At 54.0% G+C, this 26,970-nt stretch overlaps 11 protein-coding genes across 11 annotated transcripts; 2 read left to right on the top strand and 9 right to left on the bottom strand.

Moving 5' to 3' along the window:
* Positions 1-50: 50 nt before the first annotated feature.
* BDY24DRAFT_386339 (uncharacterized protein) lies at positions 51-1,744 on the bottom strand. The gene is made up of 6 exons (XM_076640089.1): positions 1,661-1,744; positions 1,461-1,554; positions 1,272-1,378; positions 416-1,194; positions 287-335; positions 51-198 (listed from the first exon to the last, which is right to left on the bottom strand). The coding sequence occupies exons 1-6, from the start codon at positions 1,706-1,708 to the stop codon at positions 97-99; spliced, it is 1,179 nt and encodes a 392-aa protein (XP_076497418.1). The 5' UTR covers positions 1,709-1,744; the 3' UTR covers positions 51-96.
* Positions 1,745-1,868: 124 nt separating this feature from the next.
* Positions 1,869-3,916, top strand: BDY24DRAFT_369807 (uncharacterized protein; the record flags this gene model as incomplete). The annotated part of the gene is made up of 3 exons (XM_076638075.1): positions 1,869-2,005; positions 2,118-2,170; positions 2,316-3,916. 3 exons carry the CDS (start codon positions 1,869-1,871, stop codon positions 3,914-3,916), a joined length of 1,791 nt encoding a protein of 596 aa, XP_076497417.1.
* Positions 3,917-4,262: 346 nt separating this feature from the next.
* On the bottom strand, positions 4,263-9,888 carry BDY24DRAFT_386332 (beta-glucosidase). Its single transcript, XM_076640088.1, has 36 exons — positions 9,620-9,888; positions 9,318-9,549; positions 9,174-9,212; positions 9,009-9,027; positions 8,779-8,899; positions 8,641-8,668; positions 8,497-8,560; positions 8,339-8,417; positions 8,182-8,268; positions 8,000-8,118; positions 7,874-7,918; positions 7,790-7,804; positions 7,685-7,727; positions 7,547-7,593; positions 7,341-7,453; positions 7,197-7,269; positions 7,052-7,118; positions 6,852-6,989; positions 6,724-6,782; positions 6,623-6,642; positions 6,497-6,546; positions 6,291-6,419; positions 6,107-6,170; positions 6,030-6,039; positions 5,920-5,963; positions 5,786-5,837; positions 5,690-5,720; positions 5,603-5,618; positions 5,429-5,522; positions 5,334-5,357; positions 5,260-5,266; positions 5,006-5,185; positions 4,911-4,938; positions 4,745-4,828; positions 4,536-4,646; positions 4,263-4,461 (listed from the first exon to the last, which is right to left on the bottom strand). The coding sequence occupies exons 1-36, from the start codon at positions 9,622-9,624 to the stop codon at positions 4,381-4,383; spliced, it is 2,418 nt and encodes an 805-aa protein (XP_076497416.1). The 5' UTR covers positions 9,625-9,888; the 3' UTR covers positions 4,263-4,380.
* A 38-nt stretch (positions 9,889-9,926) lies between these two features.
* BDY24DRAFT_33502 (uncharacterized protein) lies at positions 9,927-11,533 on the bottom strand. Its single transcript, XM_076637174.1, has 5 exons — positions 11,358-11,533; positions 10,879-11,210; positions 10,660-10,722; positions 10,356-10,537; positions 9,927-10,217 (listed from the first exon to the last, which is right to left on the bottom strand). Exons 1-5 carry the CDS (start codon positions 11,413-11,415, stop codon positions 10,163-10,165), a joined length of 690 nt encoding a protein of 229 aa, XP_076497415.1. The 5' UTR covers positions 11,416-11,533; the 3' UTR covers positions 9,927-10,162.
* Positions 11,534-15,016, bottom strand: BDY24DRAFT_33509 (nineteen complex-related protein 2-domain-containing protein). The gene is made up of 12 exons (XM_076637179.1): positions 14,688-15,016; positions 14,289-14,571; positions 13,990-14,208; positions 13,795-13,903; positions 13,622-13,712; positions 13,527-13,554; positions 13,211-13,458; positions 13,080-13,140; positions 12,604-12,992; positions 12,220-12,507; positions 11,691-12,136; positions 11,534-11,572 (listed from the first exon to the last, which is right to left on the bottom strand). Exons 1-11 carry the CDS (start codon positions 14,937-14,939, stop codon positions 11,771-11,773), a joined length of 2,334 nt encoding a protein of 777 aa, XP_076497414.1. The 5' UTR covers positions 14,940-15,016; the 3' UTR covers positions 11,534-11,572; positions 11,691-11,770.
* A 1,682-nt stretch (positions 15,017-16,698) lies between these two features.
* On the bottom strand, positions 16,699-20,156 carry BDY24DRAFT_386327 (NAD-dependent malic enzyme). The gene is made up of 18 exons (XM_076640087.1): positions 19,952-20,156; positions 19,721-19,865; positions 19,635-19,652; positions 19,451-19,519; positions 19,154-19,339; positions 19,050-19,087; positions 18,751-18,983; positions 18,563-18,693; positions 18,459-18,500; positions 18,135-18,392; positions 18,056-18,064; positions 17,899-17,983; positions 17,720-17,826; positions 17,622-17,655; positions 17,501-17,541; positions 17,290-17,424; positions 17,148-17,214; positions 16,699-17,073 (listed from the first exon to the last, which is right to left on the bottom strand). The coding sequence occupies exons 1-18, from the start codon at positions 20,008-20,010 to the stop codon at positions 17,027-17,029; spliced, it is 1,704 nt and encodes a 567-aa protein (XP_076497413.1). The 5' UTR covers positions 20,011-20,156; the 3' UTR covers positions 16,699-17,026.
* A 207-nt stretch (positions 20,157-20,363) lies between these two features.
* On the top strand, positions 20,364-21,679 carry ATP11 (Atp11p; the record flags this gene model as incomplete). Its single annotated transcript, XM_076638074.1, has 3 exons — positions 20,364-20,587; positions 20,702-20,879; positions 20,963-21,679. 3 exons carry the CDS (start codon positions 20,364-20,366, stop codon positions 21,677-21,679), a joined length of 1,119 nt encoding a protein of 372 aa, XP_076497412.1.
* Positions 21,680-22,022: 343 nt separating this feature from the next.
* CMC2 (Cmc2p) lies at positions 22,023-22,654 on the bottom strand (the record flags this gene model as incomplete). The annotated part of the gene is made up of 3 exons (XM_076643315.1): positions 22,023-22,121; positions 22,397-22,506; positions 22,618-22,654. The coding sequence occupies 3 exons, from the start codon at positions 22,652-22,654 to the stop codon at positions 22,023-22,025; spliced, it is 246 nt and encodes an 81-aa protein (XP_076497411.1).
* A 346-nt stretch (positions 22,655-23,000) lies between these two features.
* Positions 23,001-24,384, bottom strand: ATP23 (putative metalloprotease; the record flags this gene model as incomplete). Its single annotated transcript, XM_076637375.1, has 5 exons — positions 23,001-23,159; positions 23,253-23,336; positions 23,434-23,523; positions 23,816-23,982; positions 24,069-24,384. 5 exons carry the CDS (start codon positions 24,382-24,384, stop codon positions 23,001-23,003), a joined length of 816 nt encoding a protein of 271 aa, XP_076497410.1.
* Positions 24,385-24,927: 543 nt separating this feature from the next.
* Positions 24,928-25,611, bottom strand: BDY24DRAFT_33384 (uncharacterized protein). The gene is made up of 3 exons (XM_076637152.1): positions 25,569-25,611; positions 25,375-25,499; positions 24,928-25,312 (listed from the first exon to the last, which is right to left on the bottom strand). The coding sequence occupies exons 2-3, from the start codon at positions 25,421-25,423 to the stop codon at positions 25,074-25,076; spliced, it is 288 nt and encodes a 95-aa protein (XP_076497409.1). The 5' UTR covers positions 25,424-25,499; positions 25,569-25,611; the 3' UTR covers positions 24,928-25,073.
* BDY24DRAFT_414459 (uncharacterized protein) lies at positions 25,470-26,407 on the bottom strand (the record flags this gene model as incomplete). The annotated part of the gene is made up of 6 exons (XM_076643314.1): positions 25,470-25,499; positions 25,569-25,620; positions 25,724-25,793; positions 25,888-26,064; positions 26,175-26,277; positions 26,369-26,407. The coding sequence occupies 6 exons, from the start codon at positions 26,405-26,407 to the stop codon at positions 25,470-25,472; spliced, it is 471 nt and encodes a 156-aa protein (XP_076497408.1).
* Positions 26,408-26,970: the final 563 nt, after the last annotated feature.

The following is a 26,970-nucleotide window of genomic DNA, read 5'->3' as shown; positions in this document are numbered from 1 at the left end:
TGTGTTTTCATCGAGAGATGTCTTTCAGGAGCTAAAGAGAGGAAGATCGAGCCAGGTTCATCGATTCCCCCGAACTTCCTTCCTTCCTCCTCCCCTTCAACGGCTCCATCCACAAAACAACTCGCTCCTATCCAACGACTTCACTTTCCTCCGATTTGATCCTACGCTGCAACGACGGTCGAAGAAGGAGATCCGGATCTGAAAGCGGGGAGCGAAGAAGAAGAAGAGAGGAAAGCAAAAAGGTCAGCGACGCGTACTCTCGAGGGAGAAACGAGCTCGAACGAACCTTAAGACGAGTTCGAAGGATTCGGGTCCTGCATAGGATGGAGAGAGGACTGGTAAAAAAGCGAAAGGGGAAGAATGGTCAGTTCGAGGAAGGAAGGAAGGAAAATGAGCGGGGAAGAGAGAAGCTCACCTTGCGTCGAACGTCGCCGAATCCAATCCCACCTTCGTCAACGCAGCTCGAACTTCCTCCACAGAACACGTCATCAACAACCTCGAGATCGGAGTAGGATCCTTGACTAGAACAAGTCGAGCAGAGACAGGCTTTCGATCCCAACCCTCTCGATGTCTTCCAGCCTGCTTGAATCGGCTTCGAAGGAGCGTCCTCGACTTGTCTCCCTCGTGGGCGTAGGGGACATCCCCCTCGTACCACACGACCCAAGCCTGCTCGTCGAAATCCTCTCCCGTGATATTCCAGCTCACTGGGAAAGGACGAAGTCCGGTTGCGGTTGAGACGCGACGAACCTTGAGACCGACGTCGTGTTCGATGAGGAGGGCGGAGGGGAGTCCTACGTCGGCGACGACAGTGAGTTCCAGGTAGTCGGCTTCGACTCCCAGCTGGTGGAAGAAGAAGAGGAGCTGGTTGACCCAAGTCGCGTCCGACCTCGAGGTGACCCAGAGAACGAATCTCGAAGGGATGCTAAAGGGGAGGTTGTGATTGGGGGCGAGGGAGAAGGGATCCTTTGAAGGGCTCCAGCGGGAGAAGATTCCTTGTGATAGGGAAGCTGAATCGGAGGCATTGCATGGAAGAGAGGAGGATATTATCGAGGAGGAGATTGGTGAGTAGAGCGGGATGGATGGAGAGCTCGCGGAGGTTTGGAAGACGAGGGATGCAGGCAAGCAACGACGGAGCTGAGGTGTCGCCAGGACGAGGGGAGCAGGCTTCCGCCATGAGGAGAGATTTCCAGAGTTCTGAGATCAGGGAAAGCAAAGGAGGAGAGTCGGAATGAGGAGAGGGAAAGAGCGCGAGAGGAGACGGAACAACTGACCTGACTCGCTTGGAGATCCTGTTGAGAGCCACCCCTCGTAGAGCAAGGAGACCAGGACCATCGTGGATTCGGCACTTCAAAGTAGAGTAGAGGTTGAGAGCTAGGATCTGAGGTAGAGAAAGAGAAGGAGGGACCGATCAGATCTTTCCTCACTCCCACTCTGCGTTCTTTTGCTTTTGAGAGACCAACCTTCTTGAACCTCTTGCACGTCTGAGCGAGTCGAATACGATCCTGTTTGTCCTTGACGAGGGTCGAAGATGTCTCGGATCGTCTCTGTAGGGAGCTGTAGAGAAGGAAAAGAAAGGAGGGAGGAAGGGTTGAGCTCGCCTCTCAGACCTTCCCTTCCTCTTTCCCAGCGCCAAGCGCGAGCTCAAAACGATAGGACCGACTTGTACGAAGGGACCAGAAGCGATAGCAGTAGGAGGTTGTACATCCATCTTTGACTGGTAGGGAAGTTGATCCTCTGGAGGCTTGTTGGCGTTAAGGGAACGAGAGGAAGGAAGCTCGTCAATTCGATGAGCTCAGCTTCAATGTCTCGAAGTCTTCTGATCCGTTAGCCGTCTTTTGTTTCCTTCCCTCCAACGCCCACCAACGAGAATGAAACCGATAACGGAAGGAAAGACGGGTCTCTACGTGGACGACGCCATAGAGAAGGTCATCAGATTCGATACTGTGGTATCTGTCGTAGAAGGGCCGGGCCATGCTCTTCCTCGAACCATTGGGATGAGAAAGATGTAAGCACCTCCCTTCCTCCCCTGCCCCCTCTCCCCTTCTCGCTTCTCTCTTCTCCTCTTTTTGTTGCTTTCTCCTTGAGCTCATCATCATCTCCGTTGGTCTTTCCTCCAGGTCTCTACCTCTATCGTTCGCTCGAACGCCAACGAAGGAGGACCTCAACGACCGTGAGCCCAAACTCTCTCTCCTCCCGCCTCTCCCCTCGACCTCCCCCTTCCCTTTGCCCCGCCTTTGGAGAAGAAGGAATGATGCTGTTACTGACGATCTATCCCGTTCGCACCTTATTCGTCTCCGTTAATGCTCTTCTTACAGCTTCCTTCATCCCTACTCCAACTCGCAAACTTTCCCTTCGACTCCCGTCTCTCAAAGCGTCTCACCCTCCGACCTCTCCAGCGGTCGGCTCCATCCCTCCTCCTCCTCTTCGCTCTTGCCTCCAACGCTCTTCACTCTCAACCCACAACCACCTCGGACGCACATCCTCCTCGACAGGCAACCACGAAATCCCATCTCTATCCTCAGCAGCTCCCTTCCTCGCAACCTCCCTCCCGCTCCAACGCGTTCAAAGCCCTTCGTCGTTCATCCACTCTCCTTTCCGTCGCAACTCGGCAACCTCCCCGGTCGCTTCCTCCTCCAACGTCACTTCCTTCATCGACGAGAACCACGGACCCGTCGAAACCCTCACCGAGTGCTGCCCCGAATGCCAGAAATCAGTCGAGCTCGGTTTCCAATCCAGCTGGGAGGACGCGCCCTGGAGTCAGGCTGCTCTCAAGAAGCGAGAACGAGACGAGAAGGATAGGCTCGAGCAGGATAAGGAGTTTGGACCGCTCGAGGGTGGTAGGGGAGTAGTAGGAGTTGGACAACGGAACGGGTGCGTGACGCCGAACGGAGTCTCGTGCGACGACATCGACGGAGGACAGATCGAGGGTTTCATCGAGCGAGTGAAGGGAGTGCTGGTAGACGAGGTGTCGATGGTCAGGAGAGCTACGCAGGTGCTGAAGGAGGAGGAAGAGGCGGAAGACGACGCTGGATCGGACGCGTCGCCTGTCGCCCTCGTTCCCTCCTCCTCCCGCTGCCCTTTCACCTCTCGCAACTCTTCCTCCTCCCTCCTCGCCGCCGACGAACACCCTACAACTGCCACTCCCAAATCCAGCCCGACCATGACAACCGCTGCCTTCCCAAGCACGTCCTCTCCCTCTCAACAGCGAGTCTCTCGCCGCTCCCCAGGAGTCGACCTTCACGTCCCACTCCCATCCTCAACCACCTTCAGCCCAGCCTCGCCCATCTCCTCAACTCTCGAAACACCCGTATGGATCCTCGGAGACGGAAGCTCGTACGACATGGCCAGCAGGAATCCCATGGACTCGCCCTCATCGACGCTCTTCCCTCCCTCTCCTCTCAGTCTCGACGAGTCTCCTTCCTCCTCCCCATCAGCCGCCGCCGAGAAGGAACCCTACTTCCCTCGAGTCTCATCTCCCTCTACCACTTCAACTCCACCTCCGACGAGCTACAACCCTCCTCTCTCACCTCCCCTCTCGAACGATCACGGTTCTTCCTCCACTCCAACTCTCGCTCCTTCCTCGCCAACAGCCACCATCACTCCCTCCTCCCAAAAGCCTCCAACTCTCCCCACTCCCATCAGTCCCTTCGTCGTCCTACCCGTCGCCTCTCCTCGACCAGAGAGAGCAAGAGCTCAATCTCAATCGACGACGATGGGCGGCTCGAACGCTCCCTCCCCTTCTCCTCCCCAACCTCACCGATCCTCGTCGGTTCCAAGGAGAAGGACGGCTTCACCCCTGGAGGTCAAAGAAGCGCCAGCAGCACCGATGGGAGGAGTGCAGAAGATCAAGGGGATGTGGGGGATGTTAAAGGGTTTACAGATTGGAGCAGCGGGAGCGGGAGTGAGAGGGTTCTAAGGCCGCTTGTTCTGGACTACACACGCTTTACTTCCCCCTTTTTCTTTTTGCCTCATAGCTTTACGTCATAGTCCATTATAGATTCCGTACTTTTTAATCGTGTTCTACTCTCTACACTGTCGATTTGTACAGACGCCGCTCGACGTCTCGACTCGGTCCCTCTCTTCTTCTTCTTCGCTTGGGCTTCACCCTCTACATCACACGTCACCGTGCCGCTTCAATATCCCCTTATCTCGCTACTTTATTCTTCTCTCAACCGGAAACCTAACTTACGATATCAACGACTTGCTGCCTTCTCTCCTCGCTGCGTTTTCGCAAAGGAACAGTTCGGACTCGAAGCTCGAGGTCGAGAAGAGAGTTCATGAGGATCGAGACTTTCAAAGAGCTAGTTCTGAGGGAAGAGTACGACGAGCGAGAGGTGTAACTATGTACGAGAGGAAAAGAAGAGAGCAGACTGGTCAAGATCAGAGCGTCGATTCGAGTTGAGTGTCGTCGGCATGCTTTGCGATGACGATTTTGAACTCTCCCTCGGGTTTGACCCATCGCTGGAGACAGAAAGAAGCAGTAAAAGAGGGTGAGCCCGGGAAACAGAAAGGATGGCGGAAAACAGAAGACGAACCTGAGAGACGACGTCCCAAATCGAAAGCGAGTAGATGGAAAGAGGGAGGGAGACTCGAGTGGTCGCCCCTGGGTCGAGGTTGATTCGCTCGAATCCTCGGAGGACTCGGGGCTGAGTTCGGAGGGAAGAGAGAAGGGGAAAAGGTTCAGCGTCGGCGAGTCGAGACGAGACGAGAGGAGGAAAAGAAGAAAGGGGAAAGATCGACTCACAGGTTCTCCAGCAGCTTCGGGGAAGGTAACGAACATGAGAGGGACGTCGCATCCGTTCACTGATCCGGTGTTGGTGACGTCGAACTGCATGGAAAAGGGGGAAGGGGGAGTGAGCAAAGAGAGGGAGAGGAGAAACGACGCGTCGAAGAAAGGAAGCCGAACTAACCTCGACCGACCATCGAGTCTCGTGGAGCCTGTTGGGTGAGACGCAAAACTCAGCGAAAGGAGAAAAGAAGAGTTTAATGAGCTTGTAGGACTGACCATTCAGCGACGGACGATCCAACCTCAGTCGTGTTCGCCCTCTTGTGAAGACCTTCTTCGACGAGATGCCTCTTGGAAACGGTTGCCTCGACGATCTCGAGATCGCTGTATTCGAAGGCGGTGTAGGAGAGTCCGAATCCGAAGGGGAAGAGAGGAGTGATGTTGTTGGCGTGGAACCATCTGCGAGAAGAGAACGAGAACGAGGTTGATCAGGCCGTCGCAGACGCGTCGAGAGAAAGGCGGGAGAGACGAACCGGTAATCTGGATGAGGAGAAAGACCAGGCAGGTTAGAAAATGCAGAGATTATGGAACCAGGTTTAGTACTTACCGACGAGAAGCTCCTCGGTGTAGTCTGAGGGGAGCAAGGAAGAGATAAGAGTCAGGAAGCGGAGACGTTGAGGTAAATGAGCTCTGAATACTCACTTATCTGAGGATGAGCTGGCTCCAACGTGGTCTGGAAGTTGATGTATGGAACTGGGTAATCTTCTTGATTCTTGGCGATGGTGTAAGGGAGCCGCTGGCGAACAAACGAGCAGGAAGAGCGGCTTCAGCACAACGAGAGAGGTGAATTTCGAGGAGCCGAACGAGAGAACTCACTCCAGAGGGGTTGTAACTGATGAACACGCAAGTCGAAGTCGGTCAGCGGAAGTATGGGTCAAGAAGACGGAAGGAGAGGGAGCTCACTCTCCGTAAAGAACGTCGAGGAGGGCGTTTCCTGCAACAAAAGAAGACAGAAGATCTCAGCTCTCATCGACCTCGCCAAGAATGATTTCTACTCACCCGATTCTTGACCTGGCAGCCCTGCCCAAACGATAGCCGTGATGTTGGGGTGCTGCCTCGGACAAAAGAGGAGAGCATCAGCGAGGGAGGTCGTCAGAAAGACGCGTCCCATTCGAAGCGAAGAGCAAGCTCACGTCGATCCAAGGCATCAGGATCGGTCCTACGCTGTTGATGATGACTGTGAAGAGAGAGGAATATCAGCAGCCAGCGTGCTGGAGACGACCTGTCACAGGAAAGAACGAACCGATGGTATTCTGGACGCAGAAAAGAAAACCAGGCGTGGATTCAGCGCCGAATCTGAAGCTGAAAGGTAGAACTCACCTTGTTTCTAGAGGCAACAGATTCGACGACATAGTCTCCGTTCAGCCAAGCAGATATGTTCTTCCTGCGAAATGGAAGGGAGTCGAGATCAGCATCGTCGTCGGGAAGGAGAGGGAAGGGGGAACTGCCTGCGCCCTACGTATCGCTCAGAGCGACGAATGGAGACTCAAAATGAGCAACGTACCTATCACCGTAGTTTCCATCTACGACGGCGTTATCCTCGCCGGAGTTGCTGGAGATGAAGACGAGAGCGGCTTCCGGTCCTGTAGCGGCCGTCGCAATAGTTGTGTTATCCCAATTATCGCATGTCCAGCTGGAGAGGGAGAAGAGTAGAGTCAGCGAATATGATCAACACATCTAGTCGCGGGCAGAGGCCGACGAGAGACGAACATGACTGTCGTCGCGTTCTTCCTCGCTCGTTGCTGAATTGCTTCGAGAGGCTGAAAAACAAAGGAAACGTATGTGTTGGAAGGTCAGAGATAAAGAAGAGGAAGTTTTGAAATGACTTGGACACACAGGGATGAGGTAGGGAAGCTCTGCGCGTCCGATGTGAGAGAGGGATAATCAGCTCGAATACAGCTCCGTCGACACGACGATACCACAAGGGAAGCACTCACGAGCAGTACCAGATCCCCAACCGATCACCAGGTTTCCGTCTGCTCCAGCTCGATTATTCCTGAAGAAGAGCAGAGAAAGCAGAGTCAGAAAGAACGAGACGCGTTCTCTCCTCATCGTCAACACGTACCATCCGTTTGGACCTTTCCAAGGCGGACAAGCTCCGTTTCCAATGAGAGAGACATCTCGGAGAGAGGGTTTGAGGGGTAGGGCGTTGTTGTCGTTCTTGAGGAGTACGACGGAAGCGGCTCCCATCTCACGAATCAGTCTGGCGAGGAGAGAAGAATTCGTTAGTTCTTGAGGAGGGAAGAGACTAACGAGACGACGTACTTGTAGTGATCGGCTTGAACGTTGACATGCTTGTTGAAAAGAGGGTCGAGTTGGAGGTCCCAGGATTCTGAAGATGAGACGAAGGACGGGTTCATCGTTTGTTCTTGCGAGGACTCTTCGACGCGTCGAAGGGAACGAGACTCACTGAAATTCACCTCAGACCAGTCCTGCTCCTGTTCGAGAAGGTAGTATCCCGCGAGGATTCGAGTGGCCATATCCTTCGATCGGGCAAAGAAAAAGAATAAAACGGTCAGCACCGAGGAGGCTCGAAGCGAAGGAGAAAACTCACGTCGACTCGAGATTCCGGGACGGATCCATTTCGAACTGATTCGGTGAGGTTATATCCCCAGTAGCTAGTATTAGACTTAAAGATGATGTCTCCGGGCATCGACATGTCCAGTCCTGAAAAGAGCGAAGAGGTTCAGCACAGATTCCATCCTTTCGAAGTCGAGCCGCCTTCCTGTCTCTCTCTCAAGCTGCCTCCTTTGAACGCACCTGCGAGAGCTCCTCCCACTCCTGACTCGTGAGCTTGCCAGTCCGACCTAAGAAACCCGAAGGGGAAGACAGAGCAGAGTCAGCGACGCGTCCTTCCCTTTTTCATCGATCTTCCTCCTTTTTTGACCCGATGTTCACATTACGTATCCCTGAAATCCGAGCTCAGTCTTGAGCACACCATCTGCGAGAATCGAGATCGAGATCAGCGAGGGAGAGGAGGACAGATAACTCAAGGCGACTCACTCAAAAGGGCACTATCTACGAACGGAGGAGGAGTCAGCATCGAAGCTCTACACGATGGGCGTCAAAATAGAGCCATTCACTCACTCTGGCAACCCCAAGAACCGTTGATCTGGTTGTACGAGCACATGACTGTGAAGGAAGGAAGAAAGGCGACGCGTCGGGGGAGAGGATGAGAAAGCGAAGCAGAATCGATCTGCGATGAAAACTGACCGCTGGCGACGTCCGCCTGGATAGAGCGAAGAAAAGGCGCCAAGTAGACTTCATGGAGAGTTCGATCGTTTACGTTGCTTGACGATTCAGTACGGTTTCGTTCCTGCTCGTTGGCGATGCTGATTAAATCGAGGGAGTCAAGTCAGTTCTCGGACGCGATGCCCTTGAGACGATGAACGAACTAGTGTTTGGCGACAGCTTGAACTCCCTTCCCTGGAGTCTGCATTCCCTTGATGGTTTCGTAGGCTGCTTCTCCCTGAAGATAAGGACTGGAGGGAGAGTGCGAGTTTGATTCAGTTCGTGAAAAAGGTCGAATCTCGACGATTGAATCAGACTCACTCTCCACCGAAGCCTTCCCAATTCCTTCCTGCTTGAACAGCTCGGTAAGGATTCATCATAGGCCCAAGGGCGACGTGAACTGGTAGGAAAAAGGGGAAAAAGAACGAGGTCAGTTCGCCGGGTCGAAGAGGAAACGCGACCTCGAACCAAAGACTCACTTCCTTTCCCCTTGAATTCCTCAGCCATAGCGAGTCCTCGAGCTCGGATGAGACCCCGATCAAACTGATAGAAGTGGCAGTCGGAATGCCAGATGTGAGAAAGACGAAGACCGACGGGAGGAAAATCGAGGGAGAGGGACGAACCGTAGCAGCAGCGTTCACTCCGGCAGGGCTGCAAATTCGAGCAAGAACCAAGAGATCAGAAAAGAGGATATAGAAGAGCACCCTTCGAATGAGAGCCAGAACAAAAACAAAGAAGGACGTGATGGGGACGAGACTCACAAAACTGAGACGAAGTCACTTCGTCGCACTCCGAGTGGAGAATCTTGCAAGCAGAGCCCATCAAAGCCGAGCTCGGGTTGGGAGGCGATGTTTCCGATACAGCTTCCATTCTGCCATCCGACTGCCGAAAGAAAGAACGAAGAGGAACGGGAAGAAAGACGACGCGTCGGGAGTCAGTTCGGTTCCGAGCGAGTGGAGTAGCTCCCAGACATCTCAGCTGTATGTCTCACCTCCAGTAGTGATATTGACCTGATAATTATAGCAAAAAAGCGCACAGCGATCAAAAGAAAACAGAGAAGTGAGGAAGAAAGAGTCGTCAGCGCGGTGATCTCTCCTCGACCTCCTCGAGCCCAAACCCAAAACAACTGCACTCCTGCGCCAAGCGTACTACTGACCTTCTGCTCCAGAGTCCAAGTTGAAATCCTGGCTCTAGCCTGTTTGACCCGAAGCACCGGAAGGAGGAGTCAGCACTCAAGAGAAAGGAAAAACAGAAGCCGACGGAGGAGATCACGAAGATGAGTTCGACTTCCTGAGCTCACCTTTGCTGTTGCGGCCTTCCAAGCGCCTTCTCCTCGAGTATCAGGAGCTGGGTAGAAAGGTGGTGAAAACGCCGTTGGGACGGGGTAGACGGGATTTGCAGCAGGGGTGGTCGAGGCAGCGAGGAGAGGAGAAGAGGTGGCGGTCGCCGAGGCGTTGAGGATGGCTGAGGTCGAGTTCAAGGATTGGGAGTTGACGAGAAGAGCTGCTCCGAGAAGGAAAAAAAGAGCTGGTCTGTGTAGAGGAGGAAATGCATTCAGTGACGGAAGGAGGAAGGGAGAGAGAGAGAGAGCGGGAAGCTCACTTCATCGTCGCTTCAGTTGGATGTAGAGGGTTGGTGGTTTGGGTGTGGAAGGAAGACCCGAGCACGGCCTCGGACCAAAAAGCTGAGAAATAGAGCCAAAAGAGAGCTAACAGAGTCCCAGGACGAATGGTGAGACGTCAGGCGGCAGAGGAAAGAGTGGTCGAGAAGCGAGGTTCCTCCGTCGGCTAGCCTCATCTCGAGCTGTTTATTGAGCACGGACGTCGTAACAAAAGTGAAAGCTGCAATTTCGTCACAACGAGAAGGAGACGATGAGCTGGCTGAGAAAGGGGAGGAAGCGCCCGAACAGCTGAATTGTGAGAAGTCATGATCAGGTCGTTAACGAAGGGAGGGGAGAAAAGAAGGGTATGAAGGGGACGAAGCGAAGACGAGAAAATTTAGTTTCTAAGCGGTTCCGAGCTTGATGATCTGCTGGTTGGAGTAGTAGCTGAGAAGGAAGGGAGGGAAAGAGATGAGACGCGTCGATGGTTCAGCTTTTGTCTCGTCTCGAAAGCAGAGCCTCTCTTGAAAGGGAAGCGTTGTTAATCACTGAACTCCTTCCTCCTTCGAGTGAGCAAGGTTGGCGATCGCTTTGGCCAAGCTGTGGAAAGCGACAGAAAGAGGGAAAAAGAGGTGAGCTTCAAGTCCCTTTTCGTCTTCACCTCACGCTCAACTCCTCCCTCCTCATCTCTCCGATCCGACTTCCCCGAGCCGCGAAGTATTAAAAAATCAGACTCACACATCAGCGTCCACACCAGCTCGATCCAGGAGAGGGAAGCCGACTGCTCGCAATCCCTTAAAAAGACCCTGAGCAGCCCCTTCCAGCGTTCGAGTATGATCTCTAGCTCCGACCAGCAATCCTGGCAGAAGGATGAAAGTTCGCTTGAAACCAAGATCCTTGACAGCATCCTCGAGCTCTCCCTGCGTGATTTTGAAAGGAAACGAGACGGAGAGAAAGGAGGTCAGTGTCAGGCGCATGAGCTCTCGGTTCTCCTTCCCTGCCCTCCCTCCTACTCGTCGATGCGGTTCGAGATTTGACTGACCTTCATCTTGGTGTAGGGACTGTACGAAGTAGCACTGGCTCCAGTGGAAGAGAGGAGGATGAACTGGATTGGAGAAAGAGAATGAGAAAGGAAAGGAAGCGAGGAGATGATCAGCTTGAGCTTTCCTCCTTCCTCCACCCATCCCATCCCATCCTCGCCTGCTCTCCTCCTCTTCGCATGCGAGCTCAAAGAAGAAGTTTGACGGATCCAAATACTCACAGTCTCGATTCCCTCCGCCTTAGCAGCCTTCGCGAGCTCAAGGTTCAGATCAAGATCAATCTTCCTCTGCTCCTCGATGCTCCCAGCGGCAGCCTTGGTGGTTCCGAGACAGGTCACAAAGACTTTATCTTCGTTGGCTACGGCAGCAGTGGTAGAAGTAGCGGGAGCAGCGAGGTTCCAGGTTTTGGGGTCTTTGAAGTTGAAGACGAGGTTGGTGTGAGGAGTCGCAGGGGAGGGAACGGGCAGCTTGGATTCGAGAGGTCGTCGAGTGATAGTGGTGATGGAAGAGAACCGAGAAGGGGAAGCGAGGATGGTTTGGAAGGTGTCGTTACCTGAGAAAGAGTGAAAGAGAGAGAACGAAGATTAGTGAACGAAACGAGTGGGAGGATGGGAAAGGGAGGAAGGACAAGGAAGAAGAAAGGAACTCGAGCTCGGAGGGAGGCAACGGTGCATACACGAGCGCTGTTCCTGCAACTTACCAGTGAGACCGGTGGCTCCAACGAGGTAGATAGCAGGGTTGTGAAGAGCTGAAGCCATGGTGGTTCGAAGAAGGGATTGAATGGTTTGGGAAGGAGGGAGAGGGGGTGAAAGTTGGGAGGGAGGGAGGAAAGGAAGGAAAGGCAGTCTTCGAAACGAGCCAACTCTCTTCGGTTTCGGCCATCGGCTATAGAAGTACGTCAGCGAACCAAATTTTCTGGAGGAGAGGCCAAGAAAGATGCTGAAGTCAGCCCGCTACTGTTATCCTTCCGCCCTCCATCCTTACCAAGAAAGACGAACGGCTCGCTCGTGCTTCTCTACGCGGGACGACTCACCTCCACTTCGCGTCTCTCTCTGCTTTCCCTTTCGAATCGCAAAGTCCCGAAGCTCTTCACATCAAGATCCTCAGTCACTTTTACCAACCCCTAGGCGGTCCACTAATCAACCTCCTCTCCCTCTCAATCTCCAACACTCCCCTCGGCAGCCCCTTCACCAACTTCTCTGCCCATCCTCGTCCCTCCCCTTCCCAATCCGTCTCCGCTACGATCCTCCCGACCTCCGCAAACCCGTTTGCCAGCTCTGCCACTCGTTCAGGAGCGTACGATCGGAAGGCGAGGGTGTTCCTGATGAGTTTGGTGAGACGGTAGAGGAATCGGACTCGGGAGGGGATGGAGAGGGGGTCGAAGGCTGGTGGAGGGGAGCCTTGTTGGGAGAGGAGGACGAGGGAGGTGAGGGCTTGGAGGAGGGTAGAGAAGGGGGCGAGGAGGGAGGAGATGAATGTCTGGTAGAAGATAGGACGAAAGGAAAAATCAGTCGATATAATCGAGAAACGAAGGAGAGACAAAGAGACGAGGGAAAACGAACCTGGAACTTCCCCGTCTCTCTTCCCACAAACTCCTCCACCTGCTCCACCATATCCACCGCTTTCCTCGTTTCCCTACTCGAGTACGGATCATACGCTCCAGCTTCGAAGAGCTTCATCAACCGAGGAACGACGGTGCTTCCAACGATGGCAGCGACGAGATCTCCGTCGGGTCCGAGAGGCGCTTCCTCGTCCTCGTCCGACATCATCGAGTCGCTCCGTTGACCTCTCGGACGGGAGTACTCGTGGAGAGAAGAGTAGAAGTCGAAGGAAGCGAGGGAACGGTCGGACTGCAGGTTCCAAGAACAACGAAAAGAGGGGTGCGAGGTCAGCGAAGAGTTCGGTTGCGAAAAGGAGACGCGTCGGGACGAAGAGCGAGAACTCACCCTCAAAGGATCCCAATCCCCCATCTCTCCTCTCGCCCAGAACTCCCAAGCTCCCACCATTCCCAACCCTCCAAACGCGCCCTCGTACTCCTCCCCATACTCCCTCCTCCAAACCGCAAATCGCCTCGCCAATCCAACACTCGGATCTCTGAAATCCTCCGCACCCACATCCGAAAAGAGCCCTTCCACCCTCTTCCTCAGATCCTCCTTCGCAGCTCTGTAATCCGCGTCCAGATCCCCTGACAGTTCCTCGTCCGTGAGGAGGCCTTGTTCCTCTGCTGAGTTGAGCGTGGAGGGAGGGAAGCGGGAGAGACGCGTTTGACGACGGGCCTGACGGAGGAGGGATTGAGGAGGTTGGTCGGTAGATGAGGAAGGAAGAAGGGAGGGGAGGAGCGAGGCGGAGGAGGAAGGAAGAGGAACGCCGAGAGAGAGGGAGAGATCGTCCGAGTCGTCGGCGAGGCGACGGAGGGAGAGGATCGAGTAGCGTTCGGTGAGGAGGGAGATGTTTTCGGATTCGATCTTTTCGAGTTCAGGGTACTGCAAGACAACAAAACGATGCGAGTCAGCACTCATGTTGGTGAGGAATGAAAAGGGGAGATGTACGAACCTTGACCTCCAAGAATTTCCCAACCTCCTCGATCCAACCTTTGAACTCCCTCGCCCACTCGTATTTCTTCTCGACTCGACCGACTTCCTTCCGCAGACCTTCCTCCTGAGTGTCAAGAGCAGCACGATCCCGATCGACGGCTTCCAAACGAGAAGCGTGCTCGGCGTGGGAGACTGTGAGGGTTGAAAGGGCAGCGGCAAGTCTTGAAGAAGCCGAGGAGAGGGAGGGAAGAGCGAGAGTCGCAGGAACTGAGAGGAAAGGGAACGGAGCGGGTCAGAGTAGTCTTCGAAAACGAGGTTCAAGAACGAGAGCTCACTAGGTGTAGGTCGATACGGTTGCTTGACCTGTGAGAGACGAGGCAACAAAGATCAGCCCGAGCTCTCGAAGGAGGAAAGCAGGATCGAACCTCACCTTCTCGACCTTCTCATCCTCCCACTTCGCAGCTCTCCGAATCTGAGCTTCCTCCCATTCTCGTCCCTCTTCATCACTTCCATCGTCCTCCCTGATGCCCCGAACCAAACCAGAAACCCAACAGTCAGCGACGTTCGAGGCTCCAGACGCAAGAAGGAGAAAGTCAAGCTCACGCGTCGTCAATCATCTCCACAATCCCAGCCTTCATCCGACGAGCAGCATCCCGGTTGGCCTTCTTCCCCAGAGGTATCCGTTCGTTGGCTTCCGTGAACTCGGCGTGATCTGGTTGAAGTAAGCACAAAGATGGAGAACGTGAGCTCGAAGCTCGGTGTCGAGCTCGAAGGAGGGAAGGAGAAGTCGAAGCTCACCATCTGCGCCATCCCCTTCCTCATCCTCCTCCCTGACCAGACGAGAGTCCGGATGAGGACCGCCTCGATCCATATCGTAGGTGTCTCGAATCTTGACTGTTCCAGATTGACCGTCGAGGGAGATGAACTCTTCGGCGTTCGGGTTGAGACGAAGCTTGGTTCGACGAGCTTTGGCGGCTAGGATTTCGTTGGCGTTAGGTATCGAGGTGGCGACGTCGTCTGGAGGAAAGAAAAGAAGACTTAGCCGAAGGTTTGAGGACGTCTCAAGATGCTGAGAAAAGCAGAAGGGAGGGGCTCACCAACGATCATGTCTCCGTACTTCTCTCGCGCTGCTTTACTCCATCCGTTGGCGTCCAGTTCGTCGTCCGTCTGATCTATTGGAGGTCGAGAGGGAGGTGCTGAAGGTGTTGAAGCCTTGAGCTGGTTGATGTAGTCTTTCGAGTAGGAGCTGGAGACTGGCGTTGAAGGGAGTTGAGGTGCGTAGGAGGAGGAGGAAGCTGACGGGGAGGAAGGAGGAACAGGGATGTGAAGAGCTCGAGAGAGAGCGGACTTCTTGGGGACAAATGTCGATGGAGAGGATTCCTATAATAGCAGCAAGACCGAAAAGAAGGTCAGCTTGAATGTTTGAAGAGCAGGAGCCGAGGTGGTGGACGAGAGGGAGGGAAGGGAAGGGAGGAGAGGGAGAGCTCAAGACTCACGTCGTCTTCGTCTCCTCCTCCAAAGCTCAATCTCGTCTCGGGAGCCTTCTTCTTCTTTCCAGCTTTGGCTTTAGCCTTAGCGGCTGCTATGGCTGAAGAAGGGCTGTCCTGGAAAGACAAGTCGGCGTCGGATGCTCCTCCTTGAGCTGGCGATGCTGGATTCGAGTACGAGGCTTCCGACTCGTCGTCCTCCGTCTGGATGATCCGAAGGTTGGATTTCTTCTTGGTCTTCTTGAGGAAAGGAGAAGCCATCGAGTGTGTAGGTGAGGGTCGGGTGGTGGAGGTGGAGAAGAAAGAAGGGAAGGTGAGGTCGAGTGCAAGTTGAAGGTCAACGGCGTGTCCCCAAATTGAGAGCTCGACGTCCCTCCTTCCCTCCCTCCTAACGACCAGCAACAAACAGAAAAGTTCATCTCAACTTCTCTGGCCCCATCTCCACGGCCGTCTTCATCGAACTCCTTTTCTTTACAGCATCTCAGCGGTACCGAACTGAACCCAAACGAGCTCAAGATGGACCCTCCTCCGTCCTCCTCCTCCTCCTCCTCCGTCTTTCTTCCTCCCCAACCCGTCGCCGTCCTCCCATCCTCCCTAGACACACCATCTTCTTCGCCTTACAACCCGCCCTCCCTCCTACCCATCGAACTCAAACGAGAAATCCTTCGCTTCTGCGACCAACCCACGCTCGCAAAGTCGTCCTCCCTCTCCCTCACCTTCCTCCAACTCTCCCCCCCTCTCCTCTACGACGAGATCGACATCGTGGGATTCAAGACCGCCGCTAATCTCTTCTGTAGACGAGTAAGTTAAGCTTTTATTGGGCTAGGGAAAGTAAGAACGTTTGCTGCTGGAAGACGATTGAAACTGACCCCTTTGATCCTGCTCGCCAACCCCTTCCCTCCCGCCCTTGCTCGCAGGACACCTCTCACCAACCCCACCTCGAACCCTACCTCGATCTTAGTCAAATCCGATCTCTCATCTTCACTGCCTCAAACGACGACGATCCCCGAACGAAAACTCCCTTCTCTCGAGTTCGCTTCACGAACTTCGCCGTCGAGGTCGACTCCCTCACGCATCGTATCCCTCCTACCCGTTTCAATCTCCTTCGAACCTCCCCATCGTGGAAAGGCCTCCTCTGCCTATTCAATCCAACAGCGGCTCACTTCGTCAAAATCAACACCGTCGGTCGCGGACCTCCCATCGACCTCCATACGTTCGACGCGTGGTCCAGCCTCTCGCCCCTCACTCTCAACGGATGCAACGCTTCGAACATAGATTACTGGCGTTCCCTCCGAGAGGGAACTTGAAATGTTGAAATGCGCCTGTTCTTGGCTCCAGATGGGCCTTCCTTCGAGAAGTGGGACATCTTCAAGCTCACGGATGAGGGTCAGACGAGGGTGGAGAAGGTTGTCGTTCGTTCAACTTCAGAGGAGCTAATCCGCCAGATCCGAGAGGGGATCGATCGGATCTGTTTGGACTGGTGTTTTCGCCTTCCGGAAGTCTCCCAAAGGAAGCAGCTCATCACTTGCGAGGTCGTGAGCGAAGGAACGGTTTGACGCGTCAACTTTGTGAGTTTCTCTCTCGTCCTTCTCCTCTCTTCTCGTCGCTGACTGATTCCCTCTCTTGAAGTCTTCGCACACTCAGTCCAAAACTCAAGATCTCACCAACCCATCGCACCTCTCTCCTTCCAGCCCCATCTCTCTCGCTCTCGTGAGTTTTCTCCTCTCCTTTCTGCTCAGTGGGCTCGACTTCATCTCAAGGTCGGCCTCTGACCTCTGTCTTCTTTCCTTTCGCTTCCAGACACACCATTTCGTCACGTCGTTCCTCCCCAACCAGGTCGGTCTCTCCACACCTCGTCAAGCTCGTCGTCGTCGGACGCTCGACGCGTCCCCTCCTTGATGTGGGCAGCTCTTTCCTCGTTCCTCTACAAGTATCGAGTTTGCTAACCATTTTTTGCACTTTTCAGATGTTTCACTCTATACCACATCTATGCCATGTATTTGACGACTCTCAGCTCCACTCTTCGTCGTCTCCACAGGAAAGCCTCGACTGCTCCCTCCTCGTCAACACTCGACCTCGACCTCTTCGTCAATCTGTATCGCCCTCCATCAGTACCCCGATTCCCATTTGGTCAATCAATCCTTCTAGTTCTGTTTCCTCCATTCCGTTTCGTTCTCATCTCGTCACCCTCTCGTCGCGTCCCGTTTCTTCGTTTCCTTCCTTACGAACATCACCTTCCTGCCCGTGATAGAGTACATACTTAATGCGAGTCTCCCACGTCGAAAGAGTCATCACAGGTCATCAAATGTCGACGAAACCTCCGTCCCCGCGTCGAGCGGCTCGACTGCTCAAAGGTCTCCCTCCGCGTCGTAAACGAATTCCTCGTACTCGGGATCTGCGAGAGAGCAGAGAATCATGTCAGTCTGAGCTTTGTGCTTAGATCAGATGTATAGAAGAGGGGAAACTCACTCCACTGCAAGTCCCTCGCGTACTTCTCTCGGTCCTCCTTCTTGACGTCGACAGTTGCCGATCCCTCCTGCAGGCGAAAAGAACATTCAAGAAGGTCAGCTCTGATTCTCGAAGTACTGATAAAGGCAGGGAGTATACGTACCTCGATAGACTGATCGAGAACGGCGAGAGCGATCTTGAAGTTGACGTCCCTCGAGTCGCCAAAGTCGGGCAAAAGCGACGCGTTGGGATCCTTTGCTGCAGGCGACATCTTGGCGAGAGCTTTGGTTGCTGCGACCTAGTTATACCAGAGAGAGAGAGAGCTCAGTCAGAGGAGGGCCAAAGGGGAGGAGACGAGGAAAGAGATAACGAACGATCATCGTGTCCGAGACGACCTTGGAGCGGCCGAGGATGGCTGAGAGAGGAAGGAAGGGAGGGTGGTCAGGAGTTGATAGCCGAAGGCGAGAGTCAGGAGGAGACAAGAGGGTCACTCACCTCCCCAGCACAATCCGGGGTACAGAAGGGCGTTCTGAGGTAGCACCGAGAGCGTCAGCAAGACCAACGGGAGGAGGAGGAAGAGAAAAAAGGCTCACGTTGCATTCCGCAATTACATAGTCAGGTCCTCCTTCAGGGTTCTTGACTGGGTCGAAGGGAGATCCGGTAGCGAGAAGAGCTTTTCCTTTCGACCACTCGTTGGCGTCTGAAGACGAAGGGACAAAAGAACGCGTCGTCAGATCGAGAGCGAAAGCGACAAGTGAAAGCTCGAACGAACCTCTAGGGTGAACCTCGCAGAGTCGAGTAGGGTTGGATAGAGGGAAGATGATCGGTCGATCGACGTGTTTCGACATCTCTTTGATCTGGAAACGAGAGGAGGGGCAGTTGAATTCGCGTCAGAGGAAGCTGAACGTCGCTCGTCGAAGAGGACTCACGATCGATTGCTGCGGAAGGAAAGGGGAAAAAGGAGGTCAGCCGAATCGAGATATAGGGATGAAGAGCATGTGAACTTACGGTGAAAGCTCCAGGGCTGGTGCTGGTTCCAATGAGGACTGTCGGGTGGATCTCTCGGACGACGTCCTCGAGACTCTTCTTGTCTCCCTTCCAATCCTTCCTCGTAAACCCAACCAATCCGTCTCGAACATCCTTCATATCCGAAGTAAGAAGTCCCTCCTTGTCGACGAGCCAGAATCTGGATGAAGCGTCCTCGTCGGAAAGAGATTCGTCGGCGAGAGTGATGGCCTGACGAAGTTGAGACGCGATTCCGAGGCCCTGCGAAGCGGCGAAGTCTTGAATGAGTACGAGACGAGAGGAAGCAGAGAGAGAAGCGATACTCACAGCAGATCCGGCACCGAAGATGATGATTCGTTGATCGGTGATCTGTGGGAGAGAGAGATTCGTTCGTCAAGACGCGTTCCGTTCGAGGGTAAGATCCGACTCACCTTCTCCCCCGTTACCTTCAAGGCTGATTCGAGAGCTGCAAGAGTCACAGCCCCAGTACCCTGAACGTCGTCGTTGAAAATGGCATGGGTGTCGTGGTATCGATCGAGGATCCTCTTTGCATTCGTCGTTCCTGCGAGTCGGAGGTCAGAACGGACCGCAACGGCACTCTGCATCGTTCTGGACTCACCGAAGTCCTCGAAGTGAAGCAAAGCTCCGTCCCCAAGCTCCTTCTCGCACAGCTTGACGAAAGAATCGATGAACTCGTCGTAGGGCTTGCCTGTCAGTCGCTCGTGTTTCCATCCCACGTAGAGATCATCCTCGAGAAGCTGTTTGTTGTTCGTTCCCACATCAAGAACGATAGAAAGGATTCGACCAGGATGTACTCCAGCTGCAAGAGTGTAGATCACGGCTTTGGCGGTTCTGATCAAGGAGGAGAACACGGTCAGTCGCGTCGCAATGAGGGAGAGGTCGCGTTTCTCAACTGACGAGATTCCGATCCCTCCAGCTCCCTGATCCCCGATACCCTGGAAAGAAAAGAAAATCATCTACGGTCAGTCGGAGCCCTCGAGACAAAGGATAAAGAGACGAACCAAGATGGCCTCTCCGTCTGAAACAACCACGAGATCGATCTTCCTCTTGTTGCCCTTCGCGTCGAGGAGGTGCGTTTTGAAGTCCTGTTCCAGAGTTTCTCGGCGAGGGTACGATAGAAATATCCCGCCCTGAGGTCTTCTGAAGACGTGGGAGTACGACGCAATAGCATCCGCCTCGGTAGGTGTCTGTAAAAGAGCAGAGACGAGTGAGCCGACGCAAGTGAGATCTTCGAGCATGAACGAGGGTAGAGAAAGGTGAGCGGACGAAGGTCGCGAACAAAGAAGGTTTGAACTCACGTAGATGATAGGGAAGAGATCGGTGAGATGTCGAGAGATGAGAGCGTAGAACAGGACCCAGTTTTGAGACTGAAGACGAGGGAAGAAACGTCGAGTGAGCTTCGGAAGGACGAGGAGGCGTCGAGGGATTACGTCTGCCAGTAGCCCTTCGACTTCGAGCCTTCAGAAGTGATCTTAGTCGTACCTTCATACTCCAGAGAAACTGTGAGAAGGAGAAAGAGCGTCAGAGACGGCGTTGAGACGAGGAAGAGGAGGGAAGGGAGAGCTCACCTCGTTCTTGTGCATCGGACTCCTCAGATCCTGAAGCTGAGCCCAAGCTCGCTCACATTGAGTATCGAGAGAGTTGACAGCCAACGGAAGACGAGAGGTGAGATCGAGGTCTCTTCGTTCAGAGTCTGTGAACGCGGTTCCTTTGCTGCAAAGCACAGAACAAAGGGAAGGAAGGGAAGATGGTGAGCTCGGCGGTTCCCCTCGTGAGTCTCCCGAGAGCGTCGTGCTCACTTCAATTCTGCTGAGTCGAGTAGGAATTCTCCTCTGAGGGCAACTTTACGAGGAGACATAGGGATGGATGATTCTGGTTGGGGGAAAAGAGCAGGAGAGGGAGCTCTCTCGAAATAGGTGGTAGTGAGAAGGAGAGGAAGCAGGCGGAAGCAGGCGGGTTCGATCTGTTTTTCGAAGAGACGAGGCTATTTTTTCGAAGAAACCGAGGAAGCAGAACTTAGCATTAGATCGAGGACTCTGAGATGGTTTCTCCATAATTGACATTTTTTCTCTCTCTGAAGCTGACTGAGTGCCAAACGCCAACGGACCCGAATCGCCTCCCTTTTTCGACGAGCTCAACGACTCCTTCCCTCCCTTCCTCCCACCCACGACCTCCCAGCTTCTCAACTACACCTCGTTCCTCTCTGCAGCTATGCTCAAGACCCTCACCTCTCGAGGTCTCGCTCGCTCTTCCTCGCTCGCTTCAACCTCCTCCAAACTCTTCCTCCCCTCCACCTCTGCGTTTGCTCGTCGGTCCATCACCTCCTCCCTTCCTCGCCACGACAAAGCCCAACCAACCGCTAGGGAGCTCATCGCTGCTAAGGCTAAGGCTTTCGAGCTCAAGTACGGGGACAAGTTGAAGAAGAAGGCGCAGGAGTGAGTCCTTGTTGAGGAAAGAAGGGAGGGAAAGGGAAGGAAGGAAAAGTGGTGAGCTTCGACGAAACGTGGATGCTGACTCCCTCTTCCCTCGTTCGTTCTTCGTTGATGTAGGGAGGGAGTAACTAGTCTGGAAGAGCTCAAGGAGAAGAAGAAGGCTCTTCCTGAAAAGCCTTTGGTTGAGAAATCTCCCATCTTCTCTGTTGATTCGGCGTCGACGACTCCTTCTCCTTCGACCGGATCGTCCTCCTCTCGTCCCGAACGACGTCGTTCCTCTTCTTCACCCATCACCGTGAGCGCTCACTTCCTCTCTACCCCTCTCCATCTCTGTAAACTCAGCAACATAAACTAACCCTCGACCTTCGTTCCCCTCAGCCCCTCTCCTCAATCCTCAACCTCCCTCCCCTCCTCTCCTCCCCGCACCCCTTCTCGACCATCTCAACCCTCTGGCAAACCCTCCACGCGTCCAAATACATCACCAACCCCAACCGCTTCCTCTCAGCGACCATCCCTTCGGAAACCTACTCGACCATGCACTCCCTCGCGAGGAAACATCCTCAGTTCGTCCTTCCTTTACCGAGAGAGGGAGGAGGACAGGAGTTCTTCTTCCTCCAGTGGGCGTTCTACGAACATGGCGAATCGACGGTGATCTTTACGAGTTTGGAGGAGTACAAGTTGAAGCAGGGATATGCGAGACCGTTCTTGACGTTGACGCATTGGACGGATCTGGTCGAGGAGGAACCGTCGTCGTCCTCCCCGGAAACATCCTCAGAGGAGCAGGGAGGAGCCGTGTTGATGCGAGGAGAAATCACCTCCACCACCCCTCCCAAAGTCGCCGTCAAGCTTCCGAACGGTGCCGGCGAAGTCACTCCTCCGTTGGATCAGAAGGAGAGGTACCTGCTCGGGATGAGCGACGCTCAACTGCTGCTGCTGGGACTGCAGAGGTTCTACAATCTGGAGGGGAGTGGGGAGGCTGCGGATAGAGAGGAGAGGAGGAGGGTGTTGGAGGGTTTTACGAAGGGGACGTGGGAGGCGAGGGAGTGGGAGGGGTTGAAGGGGTTGGCGGTAGGGAGTTTGAGTGGGTTGGTGTGATGCTGATGGAGGTTTGGATGTGGTTTGAGGAAAGAGACTGGAAGCTGGAAAAGGTCTTCTCAGTTTTATCGTCTCAGGAGATTCAGTTGGCGAGATTGAGAAAGAAGAGAGAGGAGGACGAGACCGAGGCGACGACGACGCGATTCGCGACTCGAACTTCTTCAAACGATCAAACGAAATCGTCATGCAGAGAAAAAAAGGTACAACAATAAAGATGTACAGAGCGTGATAATGCGAATGCTAAGAACCGAAGCGGTGGTAGTGTCTTTTTTTGGGGGGGGTTGAGCTCGAGCTCGTCCTCCCGCTTCCGTTCTTCTCCCTCCTTCCCTTCAGCCCTCCTCCCCTACTTCTCAAACTCCGCCATCGTCTCCGCCATCTTGATCTTGACCCTCTCCCTTCGAGCAAGAGCCTCCTCCCTGTTGTGTGCTGATCGAGCTTCTCGCTGAGAGGAAGGAAGAGAAGGAGGCAAAAGGAAGGGAGGGAAAGGAGGAAGGTCAGCTCTGTTTCGATCGAGGTTCTCCTTCCTTTTATTGCTTGTTCCCAACTCGATCTTGACTCCCTCATCGAGCTCAGCAGAAGTCTCGAGAGGTCCCTTGAAGGTTCACACTCTTCTACTACCTCCTAAAGCCCCTCGATCTCCCTCCAACCCAAGCCCATCCAACCAACCACCTCCCTCCCTTCTCCCTCTCTCCCTACCCTTTGCTCGCTGAAACTCACCTCAGCTCTCAAACAGTAATTCAGATCGTACTTCATCTGATTACACCCTCCAAAGAACTGCTTGAACTTGGTGTGGCAGATCTCGAGGTTCTTGATCACCTCACCGCAAGCTGAGAGAAGCAGAAAGGAGGACGAAACCGAGAGGTCACTTTGAGCTTCCGTTCCTTCCTTCTCGAGCTTTAAGAGAGAGAGGGAGTGGGAGGGGAAGGGAAGAGACGAACCTGTCTCGTTCGTAGGTTTGTGAAGAGGAGGGTGCATGGGCTTCTTTGAGTGGAGGGAGAGAAGGAAGTGAGAGGGAGGCGAGAAGGAAGGTGAGAGTTGGGAGGGAAGGAGAGGAGGAGGGTGAGAGGGTGAGCTTGTTAGGTTCGGAAGCTGATTTTGGTTAGCGAGTAAAGCTGCTAGCTTCGCACTTTTTTTTTTTTGTATCTTTGAGTCTCGATCTTACCCCGACAAACTCGAGCGCGATTTCCCTCTCTTTCCCTCGCCTCGCCTCGTCCTCTTTCTCGACGCGTCTTCGTTCGTCTCCTTTCGTTTTCGTTTCCAACCCAGGACCCAAGATCTAAATCTAGATCTCCACCCCTCTCCTCTAAATAAAACAACCCCCTTAACCCTTCGCACTCCAAGCCTTGTGAACGAAATCGAACGGCCTCAAGTCGGCCTTGCAACTGGCCCACACGTCGTCGACCGCCTTGACGGCCTCCTCTCGACTCTTGCAGTAAGGGTTGGCCTCCACCGAGAGGATCGCTCGTCGACGGACGCATTTCTGGAGAAGGCAGACGAGAGGGAGCAGAAAGAAAGGGAGTCAGATTCGAGGGAGAAGGACAGTAAGCGAGAAGAAAGCGTTGGTTGGACTGACTCCTTGCTGGTTTCCGACTTTAGGGTACCCTCGCCTGAGTTCCAGCATGTAGGCACAGTCTCCTGACAGGTTGGCTGCTCGGATCTGTGATATGGGCGTGAGAAAAGGGAAAAAAGAGGGAGGAGGTCGATGAGCTCGGATCGAGCGAGCGTAAGGGGGAGGAGAGGGTGATGAGACGAACCTCTGTGCAAGCGTGATGACGGAGGTTGGTGTAGTCAACGTCGAACTTGCAGCTATCGTAGACATGGATGAGCTCGTGGGAGATGGTGTCCTAAGAAAAAGGCGAGAGGAGAGAGGAAGGGAGGGAGGGAGGAAGAGTCAGCTTCAGCCGAGGAAACGAAGAGAAGGTACGGAAAGAGAGTATGGAACGGGAGAGGGCCATGTAAAGGAGAGTGCGACTGAGACTTTGGGAGGCCTCGATGATTTCTACAGGGATTCGGCAGCCGGAAACAAAGAGTTCGACATTTCTCGTCGAGCTCACCCGATCCCTGCCTTCCCTCTCCGACCCTCCTCAGCCCTCCCACCGTCACCTTCAACTCCTATGGCGAAAGAGAACAACTCACGATGAAGTGGTTCTTGTCGTAGATCTTGTTCTGACACATGAGAACTCCGTGGTTGGGGCTGAACCCTCCAGCAGTCAAGTCTCCACAGGGAGCGCAATGAACCGAAGCTTCCGTCGTTGGGCAGCCCTCGAGCCTGAGATGTTTGAGGAGGAACTTGACGTGGTTGTCTGAAAGGAACCGTAAGAAACAGGTCAGCTCAGTCTACGGAGCTATCTCGAAGCTGAGAGAGGGAGGAAGAGACAAAGGAACGAACTCCAAAGGAAAGCGTCGGTCTTCATGTCTTCGCAGGCTCCCCACTGAGATCGATTCTTAGCCAGAGCCTTTTCCTCCTCGGTCTTGCCCAATCCGGTGAAGTGTCGAAGCCCTTCACGCCAAGATTCGAACGCTTTCTCCTCCTCCTGATCGAGCAGGACGGGGATCGCCTTTTTGGAGTCGAAGGAGGAGGAGGAGGAGGAGGGAGGAGGAGGGGAAGGAGTCGAAGCTGAAGGAGTTGGGAGCTCAGGAGAGGTTGGTATCGATGAAGGTGTGGTAGAGGACGACGCTGACGATCCTGAGAAGAGAGAGAACATGATGGGAACGGATAGGTCGGAAGGGAGGTCGATATCGTTGGAGGGAAGGAAGGGACGACGAGGTCGAAAGGAAATCGACTTTGGGCTGAGCTCTTCTCCCTTCGACACCCGTCTTTCCATACAGACAGACTTGCAGAAACTCCCCGAGATCTTCGCTCGACCAACTATGAACCAATTCCGGCTTGATCCCTTCAGAAAAGTCTCACTCCAAAACTCCGGACGTCCTCTCCCCTTCCTCTCCTCCCATGGCCAACCCTCGCTTCAAGATGACTTCCAGCCCTCCTCCGTTCGTCGCGTCCTCCTCCCCAACCTTCTCCATCTCGCTTGTTCACTATACGGACTCCTTGCCTCCTTCATTCCCTTCTCTTACCAGATCTTTGCAGCCGAACCCACGGACACAATCCCTCTCTAGTTGGACGGAGGAGAGAGGGAGAGGGACAGCGGATTGGTGTTGCTTTTCTACGTTGGGACGCGAATTTGATTCGGTGCTGGAAGACAGAGATAACGGAGCAGCTTTGAAAGAAACGGTATCGAGATTGATGATGATATCCAAAACGCCTAGATAAACACAAGTAACGAAATCTGCGAGAAGAGAAGCGAAGCTGTCTAGACTATCTAGTCTGACGAGAAAAGTCGCCGGCACGAAAAGACGAAGGAAGAACGGCGGAGTGAACGAAAAACGATAAGAGCTAAGCATATCCATATAACACGACGAAGATATCGTACCGCAAGGGGCCCAGTCTAAATAACGAAAGGAGAACGAAGGGAGATCCCTCGACGCGACGCCTTTTGGCCCTGTCCCTCCCGTTGTTCCTCCTAGCCATGCCGGAGTCGGTCGAACTCGTCGGAAGAGATAGACCCTTTGATAGGTCCAAGCATACTCCGACTGAGAGAAAGAACAGGAAGCGAAAGACCGGACAAGCGAAGGCTAGCAAACGACGCGTCGGTCAGGTTCGACTTCGGGGATTCGGCAGGATCGTGGAGACTCACGAGTCAAAAACTGGTAGAAACGTCTGAGACTCCTCCTAAGACAGGACATGCGTTTGACATGAGGAGGATGATCGGCGAGAATCCAGGACGGATCATCAGAGAATCGTCGAGAGGGTGTTGTAGCTCTGGGAAGGAGGAACAGCCGAAAGGTCAGCTCGAGACCACAAAGGATGACGGAACCACTCGAGACTCACTCCCAGGACCACGACGAAGCCTTGAATCAAGGCGAAGATGAACGGGACCCATCTGTTTTGAGCGTCGAAGAAGGAGAAAAGTCAGCCCTCGACCGAACTCGACGCGAGAGGAATCGAAGCTGCCCTGGTCGACGCCAGCAGAATTCCAAGTAAACAGATGATTTTCGAGTACGTACGTTGCCATTTGGAAGTGTGCAGCTTGATAGAGAGCGGCGAGGACGAAGCCTGTAGAGCGACGACGACGAGGGAACGAGAGAGTCAATCAACAGTGCTCCTCCTTCCTCCCTTCATCCTCTTCCACCCCACTTTTTGAACTCACCAACGACCGTACTGGATATCAGTCCCATCAGCAGTCCCATTGCTGTCGCGATGAAGGGAATGGAGATGGCGATCATGGGATGTCGCCTCGAGAAGACGATGCCTGCGATGAGGCCGCAACAGAAGTGGATGGATCCTATCACGATAAGCGTCCAGAGAAGGGTGAATCTCCACATATCTGAGAGGACAAGAGGGGTGGACGATAGGTCAGCTTTAGAACGAGCGAGAGGAGTTTTGAGGAAGGCAGGTAAGGAGGGAGGGAAGGAAGGAAGGATGTTGAGCTCTGACCTTCTGCGAAGTAGAGGAAGAAAGCGCCGTCTTGGTCGTACGTGGGAGTGTAGAGGGAAGGGAAGTTGGGGACTACATAGTCGATAGGAGTCGTTACTCGAGTCTGAAGGGGAAGGAAGGAGGAGGGAAAGACGGCAAGGGACTGAGCTCAGCAAAGAAAGGGAGGGAGGGAAGGAAGGAGAGAGAGGACTCACGAGATCGGGCGTCTTCAGGATGCTCGCGACGTTTCCCATTGCTGAACGATATATACTCGAGACGAAGGATCAGACCACTGGAGCTGGAATGAACGATATCCGAAGACCTTCTGCAGATGTGGTGTCGGCGTTGAGGAGAAGGAGGCAGACCTCGCCCTCAAATGAGCTCGACGATTTCGTCGGCTTCCTCCTTTACTCCTTACCTCAAACGCCTTCCTCTCTCGCCCACAGCTTATAAAAACACCTCCAAACTATATAGCCCACCACCCAGTCCGACTTGTCGCTCTTCCACGATCCTTTGCCCAGCAACTGCCGCCTCTCTGGCATCCTCGGACGGACGGCGATCCTGTCCTCCTCCCTCCCTCCCTCCCTCCTCCTTCTCCCTCTTCCTCGTCGATCTCCCTTCCTCTCGCCATCCCTCTGTCCCACTAGCCATCTCCCTCCACTGTCTGAAATCGACAGAAACTTCTCTACTCCCTCGATCATGTTGATTTGGACGAGGAGGAAGTTTTTCAGAGACCCAGAAGCGATCGGTGTTCAGAGCGGGAAGGGAGGCGGGAGCTCAACCTTACCCTCTCTCTCCCCTCCCTCTCCCTCTCTTT

The sequence above is a fragment of the Mrakia frigida genome, assembly GCF_051309035.1.
Source record: "Mrakia frigida strain ATCC 22029 unplaced genomic scaffold BDY24scaffold_12, whole genome shotgun sequence".
Lineage (NCBI taxonomy): Eukaryota > Fungi > Basidiomycota > Tremellomycetes > Cystofilobasidiales > Mrakiaceae > Mrakia > Mrakia frigida.
This window is presented reverse-complemented; position numbering and strand designations above follow the sequence as displayed.